The following is a 22,538-nucleotide window of genomic DNA, read 5'->3' as shown; positions in this document are numbered from 1 at the left end:
TTCTGCCCTTCTGTGCCCTGCAATGTGCACCAGGAGGCTGACCTCTATGGGCTGTTTGCCCAGACTCCCTTGCCAGCTGGCCTCCACTTGGGCTCGGTCAACGGGAGGCACCACAGGAAACAAGAAGACAGGAAAAAAGAGGCCAGGCTATTTCGTCCCTGCATCATTGGTGTCTTGCAAAGGCTGTGACCCTCACTACTGCAGCTCCCAGGCGGGGATGGCTCCTCCACAATTCCTGTCCCTTGAGCTCTGGTATCTCTATTTCCTCCTCTTGTCCCTTCGGCCTGGGGGTGGTCATAACTTCGCATTGTGGTTGGTGTCTGGGGTCCTCATCACCCTTGTTTGCCCCCCCTTCTCTTTCCAAAGCAATATAAGGTACGCCTTAATTTACCCTCTTCATGTGTGCCATCTGGTCGGCCCCAGGTCCCATGACTGATACACACACCTACACACGGGGATCACTCTCCCCATGAGGCCAGAGGTAGTACTGTATCTTTCCATTAATTATTATTATAAAAGTTAGTCTGGTTGAAAATGCTGAGTAGTACATTTTTCATGGGCATTGACACTAAAATTAGAAGTGATAGATAAGCATGAAGAAGAAAACAAATATCACACATATTCTCAGCACTCAAAGAGAACTGCTATTATACCACGCATGTCTTTTCTTATCACAAAGGGATCATAATGCATCTACTATTGTTTACTGTTTTAAATATATCATGAACAATTTCCTTCATCAATACATATACTTCGACATCAATGAATTTATTTCTAATAACTCTAAATCAAAATTCTTTATGGCTCCTGGTATTCCATCTAGGTCTGCACCATAGTTGAATCAGTCCTCCATTAGTGAATAATCAGGTAGGTTGCAATGTCTCCTTGTTTTAAACATTTCTTCAATAAACATCCTTGCATAATATAAAATACTTGAAAATACAGCACAGTCAACTAAGTCTTGCTGAAGCAAAAGCCGCACATATGCAGCAGCAGCAAGGTCACCCCCTCTCAAGAGATGATAATATCTGCCTTCCCTGCCTCCCGCTGGTGTTGTGAGGTTCAGCTGAGAAAATGTATATGTAGGTTCCTTATAAACTGTAAAGTGTATGGGGTGGTTATTATAGTGTGAGCTTATTCTTCTCCAACAACCCTGCCAGGCAAGCGCTGTGGACATATCCTCAAGGCACATTGTACTGACAATTTTGCCAGACATAAAGAATTGAAGTCTTACTTTGAGGCTTTTATATATTTATTTCTCTCTAGCACAACAAAGAATTGTGTTAGAAAAGCAGCCTTCGTTTACAAGAGTAAACTACCAGCTGGCAGTGCGTTCTATCTGTTCCGGTGCCTGTTAACCCACTGTCTTCCTTCTAGAGGATCACTGCAAACAATTGGAGGAATCGAGCTGGCTGAAATGTCCCCGGGGCTCTGAAGTCCCCCCCACTGTATTGGTTACCCCAACTCCTACAGCTGATTAGTCATAATGACTACCTTCCATTCCTTTCCTGATAGTCTCTTCTAAAAAGCACTTTAGATAACTCTGCTTGATTAAAAAAATTGAGCAGTATTTTAGTTTTTCTTAAATGAGAACTTTTATGTCAAGTATAGAAGCTACATTGACATCTCACATGAAAACCACCCCATCACTCAGAAAGAGGCATTCCATTTGGGTTGAATTCTTGATTTACTTTCTGTGAATCTAAGTTCATGGATTTTTCTCTACTTTTGGTAAGGCAATACTATTAAAATGTCAGAACACAGTTTCCTGGAGCAAGATTCTTATACAGGTTTCAATTCTTAATGAGAGGCAACAGATAAGTTTTTAAAATCTGACTTGAATCATGCTAAATGCTATTTGTTAACTAGTGTGAAAAGAAAAAGTTTCTGTGTGTTAAAGTGGTTGCATTCTACCAAGGTAAATGATGTTCTGGGGCACGATATTCATGATATATCTGGTTGCTTGTTTTCTATCACTGTTTGGCTTTCCAAAAAAATTCAATAAAGGGGACATAACCTGGTTCTCACTGTAAATCCCCAAGAATTAAGAAAAGGCACAAAGCCTCTCCTCAGACTCTTTTCTCAACCACTTGATCATTTTTATCTCTTCTGGGAAGGATAGAAGGGGAGCAGGGCATGGTGTTTATGTGCCAGATATAACTCGCCTTAACAGCATAAGAGGCCCAGGGCTTGTTTTCCTGTGTGAGTCGAGGAAGCACCTGCTACCTAGTGAGACAGGCTGATCTGGGGGTATTGGCAAGGGAAGGTAAGCAGGCCTTGCACAGAGATACTGAAATTGCTTTTGTTTCCTTCCTTCCTAATCTTATCTCTATAGATGTTTCACTCTTTCCATAGGTTTGTTCATTTCCATCACCACCACTACCCCCATTTTTTTTTACAGTTGTATATTTAACCAAAGAAAATGAGTAAGAAAAACATTTATGACCATGGGGAAAAATAAAGATTCAAAACTGCCATATGTGAGGCCCATGGGAGTCCTTGATTAATTTTCATTTTCATCATTTAGTTCTGAGCTTGGCCTGTTTCAGTAAACATGTGAATACATATGGTCATGGATTTGATTTTCTCGCAGCTTTACAAAAAAATTAATCATCCCAAGTCTCTTTCTTACCATGATGGGTTCCTGGAAGGCAACAACTGTAACTCCATGAGAAAGTGATCCCAACATCACAGTTGTGGGCCTTTGTCACAACACAATTTCCAAAATGGGGATTTGGATAGATTTTTAGAGAGCAGCCAGCTAGCCTTGAGAGCATCACGGTTGTAGGCAAAATGGCCCATTCCTCTGTTTGTCTCTCTTGTCCTTTCTTAGATCCAAACTCTCCTATACATTTTGCATGCTCGAAATACTGATTTTGAGAAAAATAATCAATTAGCAAATAGTTACAAGGGGTAAGACACTCAAGGAGTCGACTTGGAAAAAAAAGTATCAACATGATAATTGTACAAAAAGTACTTGTAGAAATTCAAAAGTGGATAAGTTATTCTATGCTGGGAAAGATTAGGAAAGGCTACAGATAGAAGCAGAGAGGTGAACTGAGCCTTAGATAGGTAGGAAGGTTGGCTGGACTCAGCAAGGTAAGACACTCAAGGAGTCGACTTGGAAAAAAAAGTATCAACATGACAATTGTACAAAAAGTACTTGTAGAAATTCAAAAGTGGATAAGTTATTCTATGCTGGGAAAGATTAGGACAGGCTACAGACAGAAGCAGAGAGGTGAACTGAGCCTTAGATAGGTAGGAAGGTTGGCTGGACTCAGCAAGGTAGGCAGGAAGAGAAAGACATAGTGTTTGTGGAGTACATGTGGACAGAGGTAAGGAGGTAAGTTTGACCAGGTGTGTTAAGGAGACAGCAAGTCTGACTAGAAAGGAGTTTTCATGGAGGGGCAATCGCACCTATGGGACGCATGTCATTAGGAGCAAGTTAGTTCATTGAAAGAAAGCTGGGGGATTTGCACTTCATCCTATGGGCAATAGAAAGTCACTGAACATTTTTGGGCAGGAGAGTGTCATGGGGAAAGATACCTTTAAAGATGATTAATGTGACACTAATGATCAAACTGGGTGTCAGGGGGCTCCTGCACAGTCCAGCTTGAGGTACCCTGAGGCCTGGGATAGGACAGTGGCCATGGCAGTGGAGAGGGTGGAGGTAAGTGATCACTGCTGATAAACGGACCTTGACAGAACTCTGGGGCTGCCCAGGGTCCCCTCAGGAAACATGTCACAGTGAAAGCCTTTTCTCCTTCTTTAAAAATTCTCCCATTCTGTTCCCTTACTTTGCCCTTGAGAGTCTGATAAACTATGCTGTACTAAGATATTAAGGGTAGATTATAACTTAAAATAGGTGCAAGATAACACAAAATTGCACAGTGATGAAAAATATTAAGCAGCAGGCACACTGTGAGAAAAGTAACTTCTCACAGAATGTCTTCAAAATATATCTAGTTAATACATCGTTTTCAGTAGTAAGAAATCAAAAAAATTGGGTGTTCAGGAGTGGGGGAAGCTACAAAGAGGCCATTTACTTCTAATTTTTCTTCAAGTTGTGGCATTTGGGTTGTGGTTGATTGCTATGACACCAACAGAAAGCAAATTAGCTTGGATGAAGTCTCATTTTTCAGCTTTTCAAATGATCTGCATTGTTCAGGGTTATTGCCCTCCCTACATCTGGACTCCAGGAATGAGTCATTTTAAAGAGGCACCCCCAAGCAGAAGTTTCTGTTCTCTGCAGATGCTCTAATGTGCACTCTATACTTGGTCTGCCTGTTAAACAAACAGGGGAAGAAAACTAGAGCATCTACAGCAGTCATGCAAATTTCTATAGGCTTAGGGTCTCAAAGAAATCGTGCCCGGCCAAAATGACCTCAGGCATCTGCCACGGGGAAGAACCTCACTTCTAGGAGTGCTCTCCCCAGCTCCCCTCTTTCCTCCCCTGACAGGCATCCACCGTGTGACAATTAGGTGTGGTGGGTGGGCACTTCTGTGGGCTGGAAGCCTATTTTAACTTCCAACTGTGGGAGTGAGCTTTAATTCTGTGCTAAAATTAGGGGAATCCAGCAACTCCTGTGGTTATTTCAATCAGTTCCCACTTATTGAGTAGCAGCAGCACAGTTAAGTAATAACATGGTAACCTTGCCAAGACACAAATGAAATGCCGAGTGTTGCCCAGTTGGATCTGAAATCACTTCCATGATCTAAGTGGAGAGCCAAACCAACAAAAGGGCTGCTGGCACCTCTGGGGGTGAGGGAAACTGGGGACATGGAATAGAATCCCTGGAGTAGTTTCTGTGATGCTTGGGGGAAGTTTAAGAGGGCAGGAACTGATCAGCCTGCTGATCCAAATTGCACTAAAGAAATGCCAAGAGCCCCATTGGTCAGGAAGCCCTGATTTGCTGCCTCCTCACAGAGAGGGCACCCTGGCCCCTCCAGCAGAGCCTGTGGCCAGAGCCAGGGCATCCAACCAGATCTGGTCCCTGGTGCTTGAGCTCACACCATAGTAATGAGTGTAATAATGAGCAGGATCAGCAGCTTCTATGGCCACACTGTGAAGAACGTGGTTGTGACTGGCTGTACTTTTAGAGGAAGATTTTCTACAGCTGAGAAAGGCAGAGCCTGTGATGCCAGCTCCTGCTCAGATGAGGCAGCCAAGGTAAAAAGAAGATGAAAAGAAGGCAGTACCAGAAGCATTGAAGAAAAGAACTTTCAAGGATGCTTAGAGCACCAAGGGGCTGACAACCCCGAATCATCCCACAGGGTTGGGGCTAGAGTCTGGGGAAGACCTGAGGTGGCAAAGGGCTTTGATACCTACAGATTGGTCACCCAAGTTTTGGGATTATGCAGGGCTTTTCAATTCACCTTCCCCCTCTGCCAATTCTGTTGGCCATTTTCCTCTAGACGGTTAAGCTGATCTAAGTTTGAGTCCAACCCAGACTCAAGGGGCAGGGTTTGCACAAGGGCAGGAATACCAGGATATGGTGGCCATCCTAGAAATCTGTCTAACAAACACATTATGATCATTTAGCCTATCTGAGAACCAGAATGAGCAGCAGAAAAGAAAGAAGTAGGAAATCAGCCTATTGCACTACATGTCTTACAGTGGTTGGCAACTCTGGCTACATGTCAGGATTACCTAGCAGCTTTTTAAAAATACTTATACCCGGATTCTACCCTAGATATTCTAATTTAATTGGTCTCAGGTGAGGCCTAGGTTTCAGTATTTTTAAATCTTTCAACTAACCGAAAGCGTGGGTGTGCTTTGAGCTGTGAGGGGTTTCCCAGGTGGAAAGGCATGTTAAAGATCACCAGACAGATGCCCCTTCCCCTACCTGAGGGCTGACTCACCTCCACACCATCCCTTACGAGGAGTGGTGCCTTGACCTCTGGACCCCCCTCTCCACCATGCACACACGGGCCAGGCAGCTCACTGTGGACACAACTGACTGCCCAGAGGTTACTTTATGTTGAGCTGATTTCAATGATCTCTTCTATCCTTATTCTTATCCTTTGAGTTTTAGTAGAAAGGCACAAAGAAAATTCCAATAATGTTGTCAAACAAAAAAAAAAGGAAAGAAAGAAAGAAAAAGTATGAGCCACCATTCTGTCATTGGTTTGAAGGTTGTACTTTCAAACACTGAGGAAGCTGCTCAAGCCAGAGGACAGCCCTCAGCAGCTCCGAAGCTCTTCTCCCTTCTCTGCTCTTGGAAATTCACCTGTCCTAGGTCTTATCCCCTGTATACCATAGCAGCTGTCATATCCGAACACTACCAAGCGGCTGAGAGCTTAATGTGTTACTTTGACTTAATGATTGCCCTCACAGCCTTACCCTAAAATTGGGGATAATACTCTGGTTTCTCTTCACATTGTATAAGTCTTTTGCTTTTTACTAAAATTGGGGCTATACAGAACAGTTAGTAGCTTTTGTATCATTAATTAATTAATTATTCAGTAAATATTTATAAAAAGGCTATTCTGTGCCAGGCAGTTGTAAGTTCCAGAGCATTCCGCGGTGGAACAAAGACAGCCACATTTCCTTCCACACAGGAGCCTTAACTAAACAATCATATGAACACATGTCCATGCCGCAATGGGTGGTGTGTGGGAGGGGAACCTGGTGATTTGAGAGCTCATCTTGGGGCCTGGCCGTGTCTGAGGCTTCCCTTGAAGAAGTAGGGCTTGAGCTGAGATGGGGAGGTGGGGAAGCGTTAGCCACGGGGAGAGGCAGCAGCACAGGTGAGGGCCCTGGGCTGGGAGAGAACAGGCTGCAGGAGGAGCTGAAAGACGAGCTGTGCAGCTGAGGGCCAGGGCAAGGAGAATGGGCTGAGGCAGGGAGAGGCCGTGTGAAAATGCATTCTGACTCTAAGAACAATATTCTATTCTAAAGCCACTGAAATGTTTTTACCAGGCGGGGGCGGAGGATTTAAAGATGTTAGGAACAGCCTCCAAACAAGACACCCTTCCATCCACAATTCATACCATTACTCTGCATTTGGGTTTTAAAACGTAGAAAGTTCCTCTTAAAAACTGGAGCATCCTCTTTAAATATCCAAGGGCCTCTATCGTTTATTCATTCATTTATTCATTCTACAACTATTCTTGGGCGCCTACTGTGTGCAAGGAACTGCCTCTTGGTCATTGCCCGTATGGAGCTTACATGCAGGTGACAGAGACAGACCAGGAACAACTGTCATGTTGTCAGGGGGCTCTCCAGAGCTCTGAGTATTCTCAGTGCCTCCTTGCACCCAGCCATCCTCAAACTGACCCTGGATGAATGAAGCTGAGACTCTCAGGAGGAGACAACAGTGAACAAAATAATGCCCTGCTCTCAAGAGGCTGACAGCCTTGTAAGGAGAGACAGGTAACACACAGCAAATAAATATGTGAACACAAACCAGGTAGTTATAAATGCTATGAAAAATAGAACAGGTAAGAGGGATGCAGAATGATGGAGAGCTTGCTATTTTATATACAATGGTCAAGGAAGGTTTCGGATGCTGTGACATTTGAGCAGAGAACACACTAGAAAGCTCGATGCGGAGTAGCATTCCAGGGAGGTGGTGTAGCAAGTGCAAAGGTTCTGGGGTGGAAGCATGTTCGGTGTGTTCCAGGAACATAAGGAAGGCAGTGCAGCTGGAAGGGAGCAGGCAGCGAGCGGGGCAGCAGGGGAGATTGCCCCACAGGAGTAGAGGGTTAAAATGTCAGAGAGGGAGGTAGGAGCGGATCCCATAGCACCCTGTAAGTCATGGTAAGGTGTTTGGAGTCTATGTTGCAATGGGAAGCCAACATCAGTAATAAAGCCTTGCACATGGTGGTTAAGTGCTGGGAGGACATAAATCAGGTTAAGGCACTCCAGAGACTGGAAGGCCTTGGAGGCTATTTAAAACAAGCAGTCAAGGAAGTTCTCTCTGAGGAAGTGACTTCAGGGCTGAATTGTGAACTACCTGAAGCAGCAACCATGCAGACTTCTGGGCCAGTCCAGGCAGAGAAAATAGCACTGAAGTGGGAATGAACATGACATATCCTGGAAAGAGCAGGAAGGTCAGAGTGGCCAGAGCGCAGCAGAGGAGGAAGGCATGGGAGACCAGCCTGGGGAAGCAGGCCGGGCAGAGGCAGCACCCTCGGAGGCCACAGGGAGGCATTTGGCTCTTATTCTGAATGCCCCGGGAAGATTTTGAGGATTATAAGTGGAGAAACAACATGATATCTGTTTCAGTGGGATGATTCTGATTGCTGGGTTGGGAATAGACGATGGCGGGGGCAAGTGGAAGCAGGCAGCCCAGGTAAGAGGCTGCTGCAGTAGTGCAGGCCTCAGGTGGCCACGGCCTGGATGAGGCAGCAGCAGGGATTAGATTCAGGACCTGTTTTGACAGCAGAACTAGCAGTGCTCAGTGGAACTGGAGATGGAGGTGGGGAGAAAAGAGAAATCAAGATGGCTTCTGTTTTTGTTGTTGTTTGTTGAGGCAACTGGCTGAAAACCCAGTGGATTTTGATGGTTGCTCTTGACTAAGAAGAGCGTGGAGTGAAGTCACAGCCTCAGGCAGGGCCTGGGTGTGGGGAGATGGGAGCACTGTGAGTCTGAACCCCGGGAGCAGGGAGCGGAGGGCAAGGCCTTGAACTAAGGAGAACGGGGCTGGGGAGGACATCACGGTTATGCTCCCTAGATTGTTTTTTTTAATCTTTATACAGTAAAATTGACTTTGTGTCTGTACAGGTCTATGAGTTTTATCACTTTCTGTAGACACATATAACCACTACTACAATCAGGATCAGAACAATTCCATTGCCCAAAAACTCCCTCTAATATCCCTCTGATCTGTTCTCCATTACTACATTTTCGTGTCTTTGAGAATGCCGTAATAAATTCAATCATATAGCATGTAATCTTTTGAGACTGAACTCTTTCACTCAGAATGCCTTTCAAATGCCTCCGAGACTCATCCAAGTTGTTGCTTTTTGTTGCTGAGAAAATATTCCAATATGTAGATGTACCACAGTTTACTTATTCATCCACCTATCAAGGGCATTTGAGTTATTTCCAGGGTTGGACAGTTATGAAGAGAGCTGCTAAAAACATTCGTGTATTGGCCTTTTTAAGAACACGAGTTTTCATTTCTCTAGGGTAAATATCCAGGAGTGGGATTGCCGGGTTGTACAGTAAGTGTCTGTCAACTTACAGGAAACGGTCTCACTGTCTGCAGGAGTGGCTGCTCCAGGCCACGTCCCCAGCCGTGATGCGTAACAGCTCCGGTTGCTCTGCGTCCATGCCAGCACTTCATGTTGTCCACGATTTCTTCTACTTTAGCCATTCTAACAGATGTGTGGTGATATCCAATGTGGTTTTAATTTGCATTTCCTTTATGACTAATGATGTTGAGCATCTATGTCTTTATTTGCCATCCTCATATCCTCTTTGGCGATGCGTTTGAAACTTTTGCCCATTTTTTAATGGCTTATTGGTTTTCTTCCTACTTAGTTTTGGCAGATCTTTCTATATTGGATACAGTCCTTGTTCAGACATGTAATTTGAAAATATATTTTCTCAGCGTACATACTGACTTTTCATTCTCCTAACAGTGTCTTTCACAGAGCAAAAATTTTTAGTTTTGATGAAGTCCATTTATCAATTTTTTCCCTTTACCATCTTTTTTGCTGGCTGGTATGGGGATCCAAACCCATGACCTTGAGGTTATAAACCTGCACTCTAACCAACTGAGCTAAACAGCCAGCAATTTTTTTCTTTTATAAATCATGCTTTTGGTGTTATGTCTAAGAACTCCATGGGTAACAGATCATAAAGATTTTTTCCATGTTTTTTCCCAAAGTTTTACAGTTTTACATATTGCATTTAAATCTATGACCCATTTTTAGTTAATTTTTGTATAACGAGTGGGGTTTAGGTTAGGGTTCGTTTTCTGCATATAGATTTTTAATTGTTTTAATACCATTTGTTGACAAGATTATTCTTTCTCCAGTAAACTGTTTCCCACCTTTGTCAAAAATCAATTGGCCATTAATTTTAGGGTCTATTTCTAAATTCTATTCTATTCCATTGACCTATGTGTCTGCCCCTTTACCAATACCATACTGTCTTGATTACTCTAGCTTTATAATTAGTCTTATTATGGGGTAGGGTGATTCCTCCAACTTTGTGCTTGCATTTCAAAATTGTTTTAATTATTTTAATTACTTTTTCTTTCCATATAAATTTTTTGTGGCTTTACTCTTAAATTTATTTTTATTTTTGTATATGTTTATAATAGATTTATTGTTTTTTATCATGATAAGAACACTTAGCATGAGATCTACCCTCTTAAGGTTTTGAGTGCACAGTAAGTATTATTAACTATAGGCACAATACTGTACAGCAGATCTAGAACTTATTTGTCCTGCATAACTGAAACTTCATACCCATCAAACAGCAACCCGCCCATGTCCGCCTCTCCCTAACCCCTGGTCACCACCATTCTACTCTCTGTATTTATGAGTCTGACTATTTTAGATACCTTACATTAGTGGAATCATGCAGTATTCATCTTTTGGCGAATGGGCTTCTTTCACTTAGCATAATGTCCTTCAGGTTTATTCTTGTTCTCATATATGGCAAGGTTTCCTTCTTTTTAAGGCTGAACAGTATTCCATTGTGCATAAATACCACATTTTCTTTATCCATCTGTTGATGGGCATTAGGTTAGATTCCGTATCTTGGATATTGTGAATAATGCTGCAATAAGGATGGGAGTGTAGATATTCTACACTGTAGAAAACTACAAAGCATTTATGAAAGAAATTAAAGAAGGCACAAATAAATAGAAAGACATCCCATGTTCATGGATTGGAAGGTTTAATATTTCTCAAATGACCATGCTACCCAAAGTGGCCTACTGATTAAATCAATCCCTATCAAAATCCCAAATGGCATTTTTTACAGAAATATAAAAAACAATCCTAAAATGTATATAGAACCACAAAAGACCCCAAATAGCCAAATCAATCTTGAGGAAGAAGCATAAAGTTGGAGACATCACACTTCCTGATTTCCAAATATATTACAAAGCTACAGTAATTAAAACCATATGATACTGGCATAAAAATAGACATACTGACCAATGGAACAGAAGAGAGAGCCCAGAAATAAATCCATGAATATATATGGTCAACTGATCTTCAACAAGGGTACCAAAATTACATACCTGGGGCCGGCCCAGTGGCGCACTGGATAGTGTGCCGCTTGGGAAGCGCGGCGGCGCTCCCACCCGAGGGTTCGGATCCCACATGCAGACCGGTTCCCGCTCACTGGCTGAGCGAGGCGCGGGAGCAGCGCCGAGGGTTGCGGTCCCGTTGCCGGTCCCCGGTCCGGTACAGGGGCAACACTGAGGGTTGCGATCCGTTGCCAGACACGGAAAAAGACAAAAAGACAAAATTACATACCTGGAAAAGAATAATTTCTATGTAAATTTTAGAGTCACCTTGTTTATACAAAAATTTCAGCTGGGATTTTGATTGGAATTGTGTTAAATCTATAGATAAATTTGAGGTTAATTGACCTCTTAATGATGTTTAGTTTTTTTGTTCTGTGAACACGGTATGTCTCTCCATTTATTTAGGTCTTTGTTGATTTTTTTCCATCACCATTTTGTAGTTTTTGGCAAACAAATCCTATGTATGTTTTGTTATTTTTATAGCTAAATAAATAGGTTACTTTTCAGAGCTATTGTAAATGGTGTTTTTAAAAAATTGATTTGTGGGCCGGCCCAGTGGTGCACTGCTATAGTGCGCCGCTTGGGAAGCGCGGTGGCGCTCCCACCGAGGGTTCGGATCCCACATACAGACTGGCCGCTCACTGGCTGAGCGAGGTGCGGGGGCAACGCCGAGGGTTGCGATCCCGTTGCCATTGCCGGTCCCGGTCCAGTACGGGCGCGACACTGAGGGTTGCGATCCGTTGCCGGCCACGAAAAAAGACAAAAAGGAAAAAAAAAATTGATTTGTAATTGTATATTAGTAGCATATAAAAATACAATTAATTTTTATGTGTTTGGCTTGTATCCTGCAACCTTGTTAAACTCACCTATTGGTTCTAGGAGTTTTTTTGTAAATTCTCTGGAAATTTTTATTGACAAATACATCACCAGTGAATAGGGACAGTTTTATGTCTTTCTTTGCAATCTATATAACTTAACTTGTTTATTTTATTTTCTTTTTTTCCCCCCTTGTCTTTTGCACTTGGTTAAACTCCAAGTACAATGTTGAGTAGGAGTATTAACAGTGAAGACTATTGTTTTATTTCCTATCTTAGGAGCAAAGTATACAATTTTTCAACATTGAATATGATGTTAGCTATATTTTTTATAGATACTATTTATTAGTTTGAAGATGTCCCCTACAACTTCTAATTTGCTAAGAGTTTCTATCATGAATAGATGTTGAATTTTGTCATGTTTTTTCTGCAGTGAATGAAATGATTGTGTGATTTTGGTTCTTTACACTGTTAATATAGTGGCTTACACTTGGTCATGGTATGACGATTCTTTTTATAAATAGCTGGATTTGACTTGCTAATACTTTGTTGAAGAGTTTTTTATGTTTATGGTAATGAGGGATATTGATCTGTAGTTTTCTTGTATTATCTTTGTATTTGTCTGTGTTTTCTTTTGTTTGCATCTTTGCAAGATGCAGATGAAGGTAAAGCAGATTTTATAGGGAAATTTTTAGCATTAAATGTTCACTTAAAGCATTTAATAATGCTAATATTAAATGCTTACTTAAAGCATTTAATAATGTAGAAAAGAAAAAAGGATTCAAATCACCAATGTAACCTTTCATTTTAAGAAACTAGAATAAGAAGAGAAAAATAACCCCAAGCAAGCAGGCGGGGGGGGGGGCAAGGCGGATGTACGGTACAGCAGACAGTAATTAAAACCATATGATACTGGCATAAAAATAGACATACTGACCAATGGTGATCTATTTGATATCAGGTTAGTGCTGACCTCATAAGATGTGTTGAGAGTGTTCCATCTTCTTCCATTTGCTGAGAGATTGTGTAGATTTGGTTTAATTTCTTCTTTAAATATCGGGAGAATTAAAGAGTGAAATCATCTGAACCCCGGAGATTTCTTTTCAGCAGAATTTTCACTATAAATCCACTTTCTTTAACAGTTATAGAACTATTTGGATTATCTATTTTATCTTGGTGACCCTTGGTAGTTTGGGCTTTCCAAAAAATTGGTACAGCTAAGTTTTTGGATTTATGTTCATAGTTGTTGGATTTATGTTGTTTGTAGTATTTCCTTATGATTTGTTTTTTATTACCTGTAGGCTCTACAACAATAATTTCTCTTTCATTATTGGTATCAGTAATTGTGTTCTTTCTATCTATCTATCTATCTATCTTACTACAGACCCATCAGTTTTGAGCTTTTCAAAGAACCAAGTTTTGGTTTCTTTTTTTCCCCCTCTATTATTTTTCTGTTTTCAATTTCATTGACATCTGCTCTGTATTGCTTCCTTTGTTCCCATTGCTGCCTTTAAGATATTGCTTGGGGACTTGGGTGTGAAGGAACAGAGAAAATAAAAAAGGAATGATGGATTTTTGCACTCTTTCTAAGAGTTAGGAAACTCCTTTCCTGTTCCTTGAACCAGCTTCTCCTAGAGCTCTCTTTGCTCCCTGGTGTCCACTTCTGGCTTTCAGGCCTCATTGTGTTCAGAATGAAAGATCTCAGAGAGAAAAAATGGTAAACTCACCACCAGATCAGTGGCACTCTGAATTCTGGTCTTTTCCGCAATTTGCTTGCTACTATTTGTCTTTTTAGACCCCTTTTACATTCTGTCCAGGTGTTATAGTCATAGTAACTAACAGCAGCCAGGTGGAGTGTGTTTCTCTTATCTGACCCAGAACTGAAACTTTCCCCCCAAATTCCTTGAGCCAATTAAGAGAAGGATAGGGGACCTGATATACGGGGCCATCTTATCTTCCACCACCACCATTGCTCCTCCTCCATGAACTCTTCTTCCACCACCTCTACCTTTACCACCACCCCCTCTCGATGAGTTCCACAGGGATCACCTGTAGCTGGGGTTGAGACAACTTTGAAGATGGGACATCCAGGACTAAACAGATTCCGGACAACTAAGAAGCATTTTTTTCTTCATAGATTAATTCCTGCTACATGAGAATTAGTAATTTATTTCAAAGGGGATACTTAGGGAATTCAGTCTTGGGATATTATGTTCAAATGTGGTATAGGTTGTCCTGAAGGTCCATGGCTGGTTTCATGAAGTTCTCTTTCCAGGCAGACAGTTCATAAGATGACTGGATTTTTCTGAAAGGAAAAGCAAGTTCCCCATTCTCCAGGCTCATGCATACCCTATGGTCTTTTCTGATGCCAGGTGAATTTGTTCCAAGTTTCCAGTGCTCTGCTAAGAATGCAGGGTCAACCCGAGCTGAGCATCCACATCATCCTTTCAAAATGGAGCACCAATTCTCCTAGTGCAATTAGAGAGGAAAGTCCCCTTGCAGGCTTTATGGCGAGGGTAAGTGGAGAGGAAGCCTGACACTACATGAGAAACCCATCCTTTTTCTACATGCCTGCTGAACCAAAGAAGCCTTGTATTACTATACAAGGGCCTGTCTTCTTAATATATTTTAAAATTAAAGTCAACATGAAAATGGGATGGGTGGGTTGCTCAAATTGAATGGTCATTGTGCGCCAGGCTGGTTTATCTCCCTGTTTGTTACACAATAAAAGAGGATCAGATAAACACAGGCATAACCTCTGCCTCCACTGATAATGTAAATCATCCCTTGTATCATTTGTCTTTCCTTCAGACTGGATACAAAAGGCATAGAAATGAACAATTCATGCCTAAACACAAGAGAGCTTGAAAGCCGGTGTATGTCAAATGTTTATTCCAAGTCATCATTAAGGGAATGAGTGGATTTGCTTATAAACACAGGCTATTCTGTCAGGGGAGAGTGGGAGAGAGAGTGTTTTTGCGGTGTGGAGACAGCTCTTTTAAAGACACATTGCAACTTTTCTGCTATGCACAGTAAGTTATATAGATAATTCTTTTTATAGGACATGAAATGTTGTCTCCTGAGCAGTGCAAAGCATAATGTGCTATAGAAACTGATTTTTCTCTCCACTTTATGCGAATGCCATTTTTCATTACCCACGGAGTGGGAACTTTCTAAAGACTGAAATGAGAGTAGGGGTCAGAAATGCCCACAGATGGTCAGGCCCTTCATGAAACATGCTCAGCAAAGACCTCCGTGGGAGCCTGGGGAGGTGGCCCCCAGCAGCTTCCCCCACAACGAAGTTTGAAGCACCGAGCCCTTGAAGGATGTCACATCTTTTCGGGTTATCCATATCCACCACTCTCATTCTCTGCTGAGGGTTTTGTGGGTTGTTGTTTTTCCCACCCAGTCCAACCAAAGGCAGCTAAAGAAAAAGTGCCAAGACAAACAGAACAGGAGCCTTGGGGACCCCATAATAGGTACAGAGCATAAGTGTGGTAATCATTCTTTTGATTTGTGTTCAGATATGTTTTCTATTTGCTTTTGCACAGAATGCACATTTTCCTCCTGGATTGCAAATAATCTGAACCAGGGTAAAGCCATTACAAAGTGGCCCTCACACATCATGTTTGTATTGGAACTGAATGACTGATCAGACATTTGAATATGGAACCTGGGAATTCGGGCAAATCATACTGATATGATTTTTTTAAATGTGCTCAGAGATGTTTAAATAATCTTTGCTTTCTTGGGTCTCTCTCTTTCTTTCTCTTTATTCATCTATCCTCTTTTTTTTTTAAAGAATTCTATATTTTTTCCCTTTAATTTTGCTCCCATTTCAATGATTTGGTTTTATGCACAAAGCCAAAAATAAAGAAATTATTTTTGCATCATTCCTAACAACTGGAACAAGGGAAGAAGAGGAGATGGAATTCTCAACATCCCCGTGCCTGGTGATCTCTGCCCTTTTCTGGGGCCGTACTTCCTGAGATAATCTACATCTTAAATTCTCATCCGCATCTCCTGGTCAGCCTCTTTGAAGTCGGTCACAAGCAAAGAAAAACTACTTGTAGGATGACCACTTCAGGTGACGGCCCTCCATGCCCAGGTGGGAGAGAGGGGAAAAGGAAATGCACAGTTGGGAAATGAAGATGAGTTGTGCTCACATTGCGGTGGGCGAGGCTGCTGACTGGTGGAGCCCCAGACAGCAGCCAGGCAAAGGGGCGCGAAGTCCCAGGTTAATGTCAAGTGCTGGTTTTTCTTTTAGTTACTCAAGGATCAAAGGGAAATTATTCAATAAAAAGGAACTTAAAGGGGACTTCTGTGCCCACATAAACCTTAATCAAAAACGCTTGTTCAAATGCAACTTCCTTGACCTGCCGTTTCGTATTGTCTTTCCAGTTCTTATACACATTTGTGATTAAAATTGGGATTTTCTCGATCGCAATTCGACGTTCCCTTTCCTCTCAGCTGACCAGAATTTCACAAGGGTGACCTGACAGTATATTGCTAAGGAACTGAAGACCATGTCACAGTTCAGAATTCTGATGAAGAAGAAAAAGTAAATAAGTAAATACTTTCCAACAGATGGGGCGTTAGGTAGAAATAAGCTGTGTGTGTGTGTGTGTGTGTGTGTGTGTGTGTGTGTGCATGTGGGTGTGATATTATACCTGACCACGGGAGACAAGCGCACTCCTGTTTGAAACGTGCACTGTTAGCACCCGCTGTGTGAAAGCTACTCTTTAATAGCCCTCACTTGCCTCTCCCCTGCAAGAGTACCACTCTGCACTTGAACTTTTCACTCCAGCTTGTTTCACTCCCCCCGTTCAGATCTGTGTTCCCTCACACTGTCTTGTCAGAGATTTATCACACTATGACCTTAGTCACATCCTCCTTTAAAAGAAGTCAAGCACAAACTTCACATAGTCTCTAATATTCTAGAGACGAACATGAAATTCCTCCCACTTGGAGTACACCCACATCAATGTTTCTCTAAAATCTACTTATCTTAATCACGACCTATGAACATGAATAGAATGTGGTGAACGTTCCCTGTATCCTGTGTGCCTGAGCACTGGGAGAAGTTAGCATCTGTACAGTTGTAATTTCTACAAAGGAGTGCAGTAATGTCACAGTTGTTTTTAGACAGAATTCTTTAGAAGCAGAACCTTTAAAATGCATGCTTTCTTTTTCTCTTGCAACACCATTAAAAATGATCTCCAAGTCTCAGTTTGGTTCTCCTGCTATGATGTTGTTGATTTTGTGATTGTTAGAAGAAGAAAAATGGGAAAATCTGACAGTAGATGATCCCACAAATGAGTGGTACACATACAATAATAGATAAGTACACACCATGAACAAAAGAGGAAAAGGATATATGCAGAAAAAGAAACAGTGATCTTTCGAGAATTAAAGATAAGAGCTTAATTACTTATATAGAAAACTACAGAAAGATGTGATCTGAATTTGACAGAAGGGAAGTAAATTTCAGTGGTCAAATCCTTGGGTGCAGGGCCAACATTTTGCTTGAACTCTGTCTCTACTGCATTGTGGGGCATTTCAGAGTAATGCATGTTTACTCTGCCGAATTGAGGAGGTTGGATGCTAATGAGTCTTCTGAACACTGCAAAGAAGAATGTTGCATGTGAAAGAGAAACAAAAGGGTATATGGAAATGAAAAAGAAACAAATGTCCTGGGAACATGGGAAAGTTCATTTTGGTGGGCTGGGAGAAGTCCAAACAAAATAGGTTTTAGAAAGAGGTGATGTGGCTAAAAGACATTCACTCACCCAAGCTGGAACAGAACTACAAATGTAGAGTTTGACCCTGACCTCCCATCAATGATACAGGCATGAGTTGACAAGCAAACTAACTTACAGTATGTCACTGGATTCTGCCCACTGTTTATGCTACATGGGAATTAATTTATATGCTCCTTGGGTTTTTTTCACAATGACCTCAAAAGTTTAAAGGCTACACACAATCCCAGGAAGTACCTCTGTCTAAAGACAGCAGTCCCTCTTTATCTGCGGGGGATACATTCCAAGACCCCAGTGGATGTCTGAAACCTTGGATAGTATCCAATTCTACATACACTATGCTTTATCCTATATATACATAGCCACAAAAAGTTTAATTTATGTTAGGCACAGTAATAGATTAACAACAATAACTAATAATAAAAGTTATGTTAATGTGCTCTCTCTCTGTCTCTCTCAATATCTTATTGTAATGTACTCACCTTTCCACACTGCAATTGACTAAAGGTGACTGAAACCATGGAAAGTGGAACTGTGGATAAGGGGGGAACTACTGTACCTAATTTAATCTAAATACCTAATTAAAAATGTGTAATTGAAGACAAACCTTTGATTAGTACCAATATAAATTTGATGTAAACTAATCAGGGCTATTTAGCCTCAAGATAAGAGCATTTAAGAGCCTCCACATAGGTTGAATCCTTTCTGTTCAGGGCTCCACCAAGGTGCTGAAGGCTCAAAAAAAAGGAGCAAGGAATAGGCTCTGCTCTTGGGGAGTGTATTAGTCCATTTCTGTTGCTTATAACAAAATACCTGGCACTGGGTAATTTATAAGAAAACAAAATTTATTGCTTACAGTTTCAGAGGCTCTGAAGTCCAAAGTCCAGGGAACGCAGCTGGTAAAGGTCTTGGTGGTGACAGTGACCCAGTGGACTCACATGGCAGAAAATGATGGAGCAGAGAGAGCAGAGACTCTCATACGCTCTTCTTTTAAAACAGCTGGTAAAGGTCTTGGTGGTGACAGTGACCCAGTGGTCTCACATGGCAGAAAATGATGGAGCAGAGAGAGCAGAGACTCTCATACGCTCTTCTTTTAAAGCCCTCAGAACCACGCCCATGACCACCATTATTAATCCATTCATTAGGGCATGGTCCTCAAAATCTAATCACTTCTTCATGGCTCCACCTTTCAATTACCATAGTAGGATTTCCCATCCTCAACAGTTACAGTGGGGATTAGGTTTTGGGGGGACATTACACCAAAAGCAGGGAATTAGGTCTTGACAGTAAAAAATACATCAAAGAGGCACACGGGATTGCACAAGCAAGGGTTCTAAGAGTAGCTTTGGCCAAGCAAGCTACAGGAGAGATGAGCAGTCAGAGAAGGCCTCTGAGGAAGGGAGGCTCTTGTCCCGACCACCAAAGACATGGAGATGCAGAAGAAGGAAGAGGATGTGGAGCTAGAGAATGGTATCAGGAAAGGCAGGAGGCTGGATACCCCTGAGATGGACTAGGAATATTCTGGTTATCCGTTGATGTGTGACAATCTGCCTCAAAACATAGTGGTTCAAAGCAAAAATTTTATTTTGCTCACAATATCTGTGTCTCAGCAATTCAGAAAGAGCTCAGTTGGGCAGTTTATCTCTGATCTACATGGCATCATCTGGGACTGGAGGGCCCATTTCCAGGCTGGCTTCTTCACACACAAGTTTGGTGGTGCTGGTTGTCTGTGGTCTCTCTCTCTCCCCATACCCACCCCCCACCCCTCCACCTATCATCTGCCTCACCATATCTTAGGCTTCCCACAGCAAGCGGGATTTCTTACAAGGCAGCTTAAGATTCCAAGAGAGTGCCCAGGGGCAAGGTTTCCTTTGACCCAACCTTGGAATTCTACTACATTCTGATGTTCAAGCAGGTCACGGAGCCCAGCCTATATTCAAGGGAATGGGAATTAGACTCCATTTCTCAATAGGAAAATTATAGCAAAAATGTATTGCCAACTTTAATCCCAAACAGGAAACAATGAAGACAGGTTATAAGCAAATCGTCAGATACAGCAGGGGCAATCATCAGAGTGAGAGGCAGAGGATGAGTGTAGAAGGCTTTGAAGGGGAAGTTGAGAGGTTTGGACACTTAGAAAGACACCTCGTTCTCCCGGCAGTCTCCCTTGTGGGTGTTCACTCAGCTGGATGAAAGAGAGCACCATGATCTTCTAGAGTTCCCAGGCACTGGACTAGGTGGATGAGAGAGACTGAACTTCCCCATCTGAATCTCTTTAATAGGAGACTTTCCTAGTTGGGGCATATTTGGTTGTGAAGAACAGAAACTCATTCAAGCCAGTGTAAGAAAAACAAAGACCTATTCAGAAGCACAGCAGGCAAGCATAAGAGCATCTCAGGACAAGAGGTAGGGGAGCTGGGTCACAAGAAGTCTGACGAGTCTCACAGTGCAAACCCCAGTGCCGGGGCTCCCCCTTCATGCCTGACAGGGGCCTGAGGTCTCTCGTGTCTTTGCCAGCATTGATGTCTTGCTTTTCTTCACAGACAAGCTTTCTCTGCTGCCTCACCAGAGTACACATGGCTGACAATGGCTACCCCAGGCTTGTGTGGCCTTTGATTCCTTCATGACCAATATGCCTTTGATTCCAAGCACCCAACATGATTGATTACAGATTGTGTGTCTCCTAACTTAAATTCTGGAGAGGAGGCATCCAGTTGGATTAGATGAGTCTTTGGATTGATCCTCCTTAAGTCAAATGTCCACTCGATACAGCGTGGACAGGCAGAGCAGGCTTAGATGTTTAAAGAAAAGTAACATAAAAGCCTGGTCACTTAGCTCCTCTCCCCCATCAGTGAGACAGTTCATGTGCGGAGCAATTCAAGAGAAGGTCCAGGATGGCTAAGTGCCAAGAAAGAAGGACCACACAAAAAATATGGTAGCCTGGGGTGGGACTGGGATACGGACAGAACAGTGTGGTCCCCCAAGCCATTCTTCACTCACTTTCCAACCCCCTTTCCTGATGGAATCAGGCTGCTTCCTATTGAATTTGTCGTGGCAGCCTGAAGCAGTAAAGTAATGGTCAGTAATGCATGGTATCAAAGAAGGTCCTTTCTTATCCGGCTCTCAGAGACGATTTCAATGCTTATAATAGTATTGAGGGTACTGGCCTTCTCTTCCTTCATTATTCTCCAGCATACACATCTATACCCAAGTCATAAGTGGAAGATTGATGTCATAAATGTAAGCACTTTAATAATTTCAATGAAAATTACGAATTTAAAAAAAAGTAAGAAAACAAATCCCGATTGGAGAAAAGTATTAATGATACTTCACACTATCATAGAAAAATGCAAATCAGGATTTTCCTTTTCTCTAATTAGCAGACATAAATCAGGATAAATTTTAAATTGATGAGAGCTCTTTCAACACCAGAGAGAGATATTGACCTTCTTGTGGTAAAGGTAAGTATGAAGTACATTAAAATCATCATTTTCTCAGTAATCAAGTTTACCCCTACAATAACTTTGGACTATGACACTCCTTCAGATATGCTGTCTGCTCAAAATTCTCCAAATAGCAGCACTGCATGGAATTCTGCTGGAGTAGGAGAATTGCGGCCAGGCAGTCAAAATCAATTTGTTCCTGTGATTGACATCAGGGCCTGTGTGTCAGCCAAGCTTTCTTCTACCATCTGTGCTCTGATTATGATCAATAGGTATTTGTGATATGCCCAGGAAATGTGCTGTTTGATTACTTTTACATGGGAGAGGAGACAAAAATGTCTCAACCCCTAGTCTCCTGATGTGGATGTAGAAGCCGGTTGATGAATTATTAGAACATAGAGTTCGCACTGATAAACTTTTGAACTTTCATTGAACTTGTAGATTAAGAATAGGCAGTTTTTCCAAGAGGAAAATTCACCAGACAACCAACAATTTTTCTTTCACATATTTAAGCAAGATGTTCGATCTGGTAAGGAAATAATAGTAATTTATGTCTTTGATAATTGAGAAGGATTATAGTTCTATACACAGAAAAAGCAACCATCACCCGGGCCCTCTGAGTCACAAAGCCATTAAAGAACAAGCTTCCAGCTTAAAAGCTGATGAAATCTCCGGATTTAGAGGGTGGTATTCTCCAAGAGGGAGTTAAGAGAGGGGAAAGAAATCCCCAAGTACTTGTAAAATTAGGGCCCCCCTCTCTGCCTTCCTTTCTAACAACCATAATGACATTTTTCAGATTCAGCTTGGTATCCCACACTAAAAGAAAAACATGCACACACAGAACCATTTCTGTTTTGTACATGGCTTCCTAGTATATACCACCAAGCTCACACATGGACCCACACTGACCTTCAATGGGAGGCAGCCCTCCAAATAGTAGCAATGAAGCTGCCTCCTTCAATCTGCAGAGACGCATCATTCTCCAAGCATCATTTGTCCTGCAATCTGTAGAAACAGCCTGAAGTAGATTAAAGGTTAAGAAGAAAGATTTCTGACCAGCTGGAAACATGTGTTTGGTACATTCAACTCACTACAAGAAATTATTTTACTGATAAAATAGCGTCAGCTGAGATCAGGTTCCCGAGAGATGGGAATTATTAATTTTGCTGCTATGACACCAAATAGTTTGCATTAAAAATACACACTGACTTGTTGCTCTTTGGCTTGGTTGGTACAATGCACCAGAGACTTCAACTAAAAGCTGGCCACTCTACAGTTCAGTGGCCCTTATTAATGATAAATCCT

General features: G+C 42.0%; 1 protein-coding gene across 1 annotated transcript; it reads right to left on the bottom strand.

The window, feature by feature from the left end:
* Positions 1-2,687: 2,687 nt before the first annotated feature.
* LOC103593184 (chromosome unknown open reading frame, human C5orf64) lies at positions 2,688-20,368 on the bottom strand (the record flags this gene model as incomplete). Its single annotated transcript, XM_008576127.1, has 3 exons — positions 20,236-20,368; positions 17,467-17,654; positions 2,688-2,876 (listed from the first exon to the last, which is right to left on the bottom strand). Coding segments are annotated over exons 1-3 (510 nt in total), but the record flags the coding sequence as incomplete, so codon positions are not given.
* Between the last annotated feature and the right edge of the window lie 2,170 nt (positions 20,369-22,538).

Source organism: Galeopterus variegatus, unplaced genomic scaffold, assembly GCF_000696425.1.
Source record: "Galeopterus variegatus unplaced genomic scaffold, G_variegatus-3.0.2 Scaffold1296, whole genome shotgun sequence".
Taxonomy (NCBI): Eukaryota; Metazoa; Chordata; class Mammalia; order Dermoptera; family Cynocephalidae; genus Galeopterus; species Galeopterus variegatus.
Note: the sequence above shows the minus strand (reverse complement) of the source record. Positions and strands in the feature narration are given on the sequence as shown.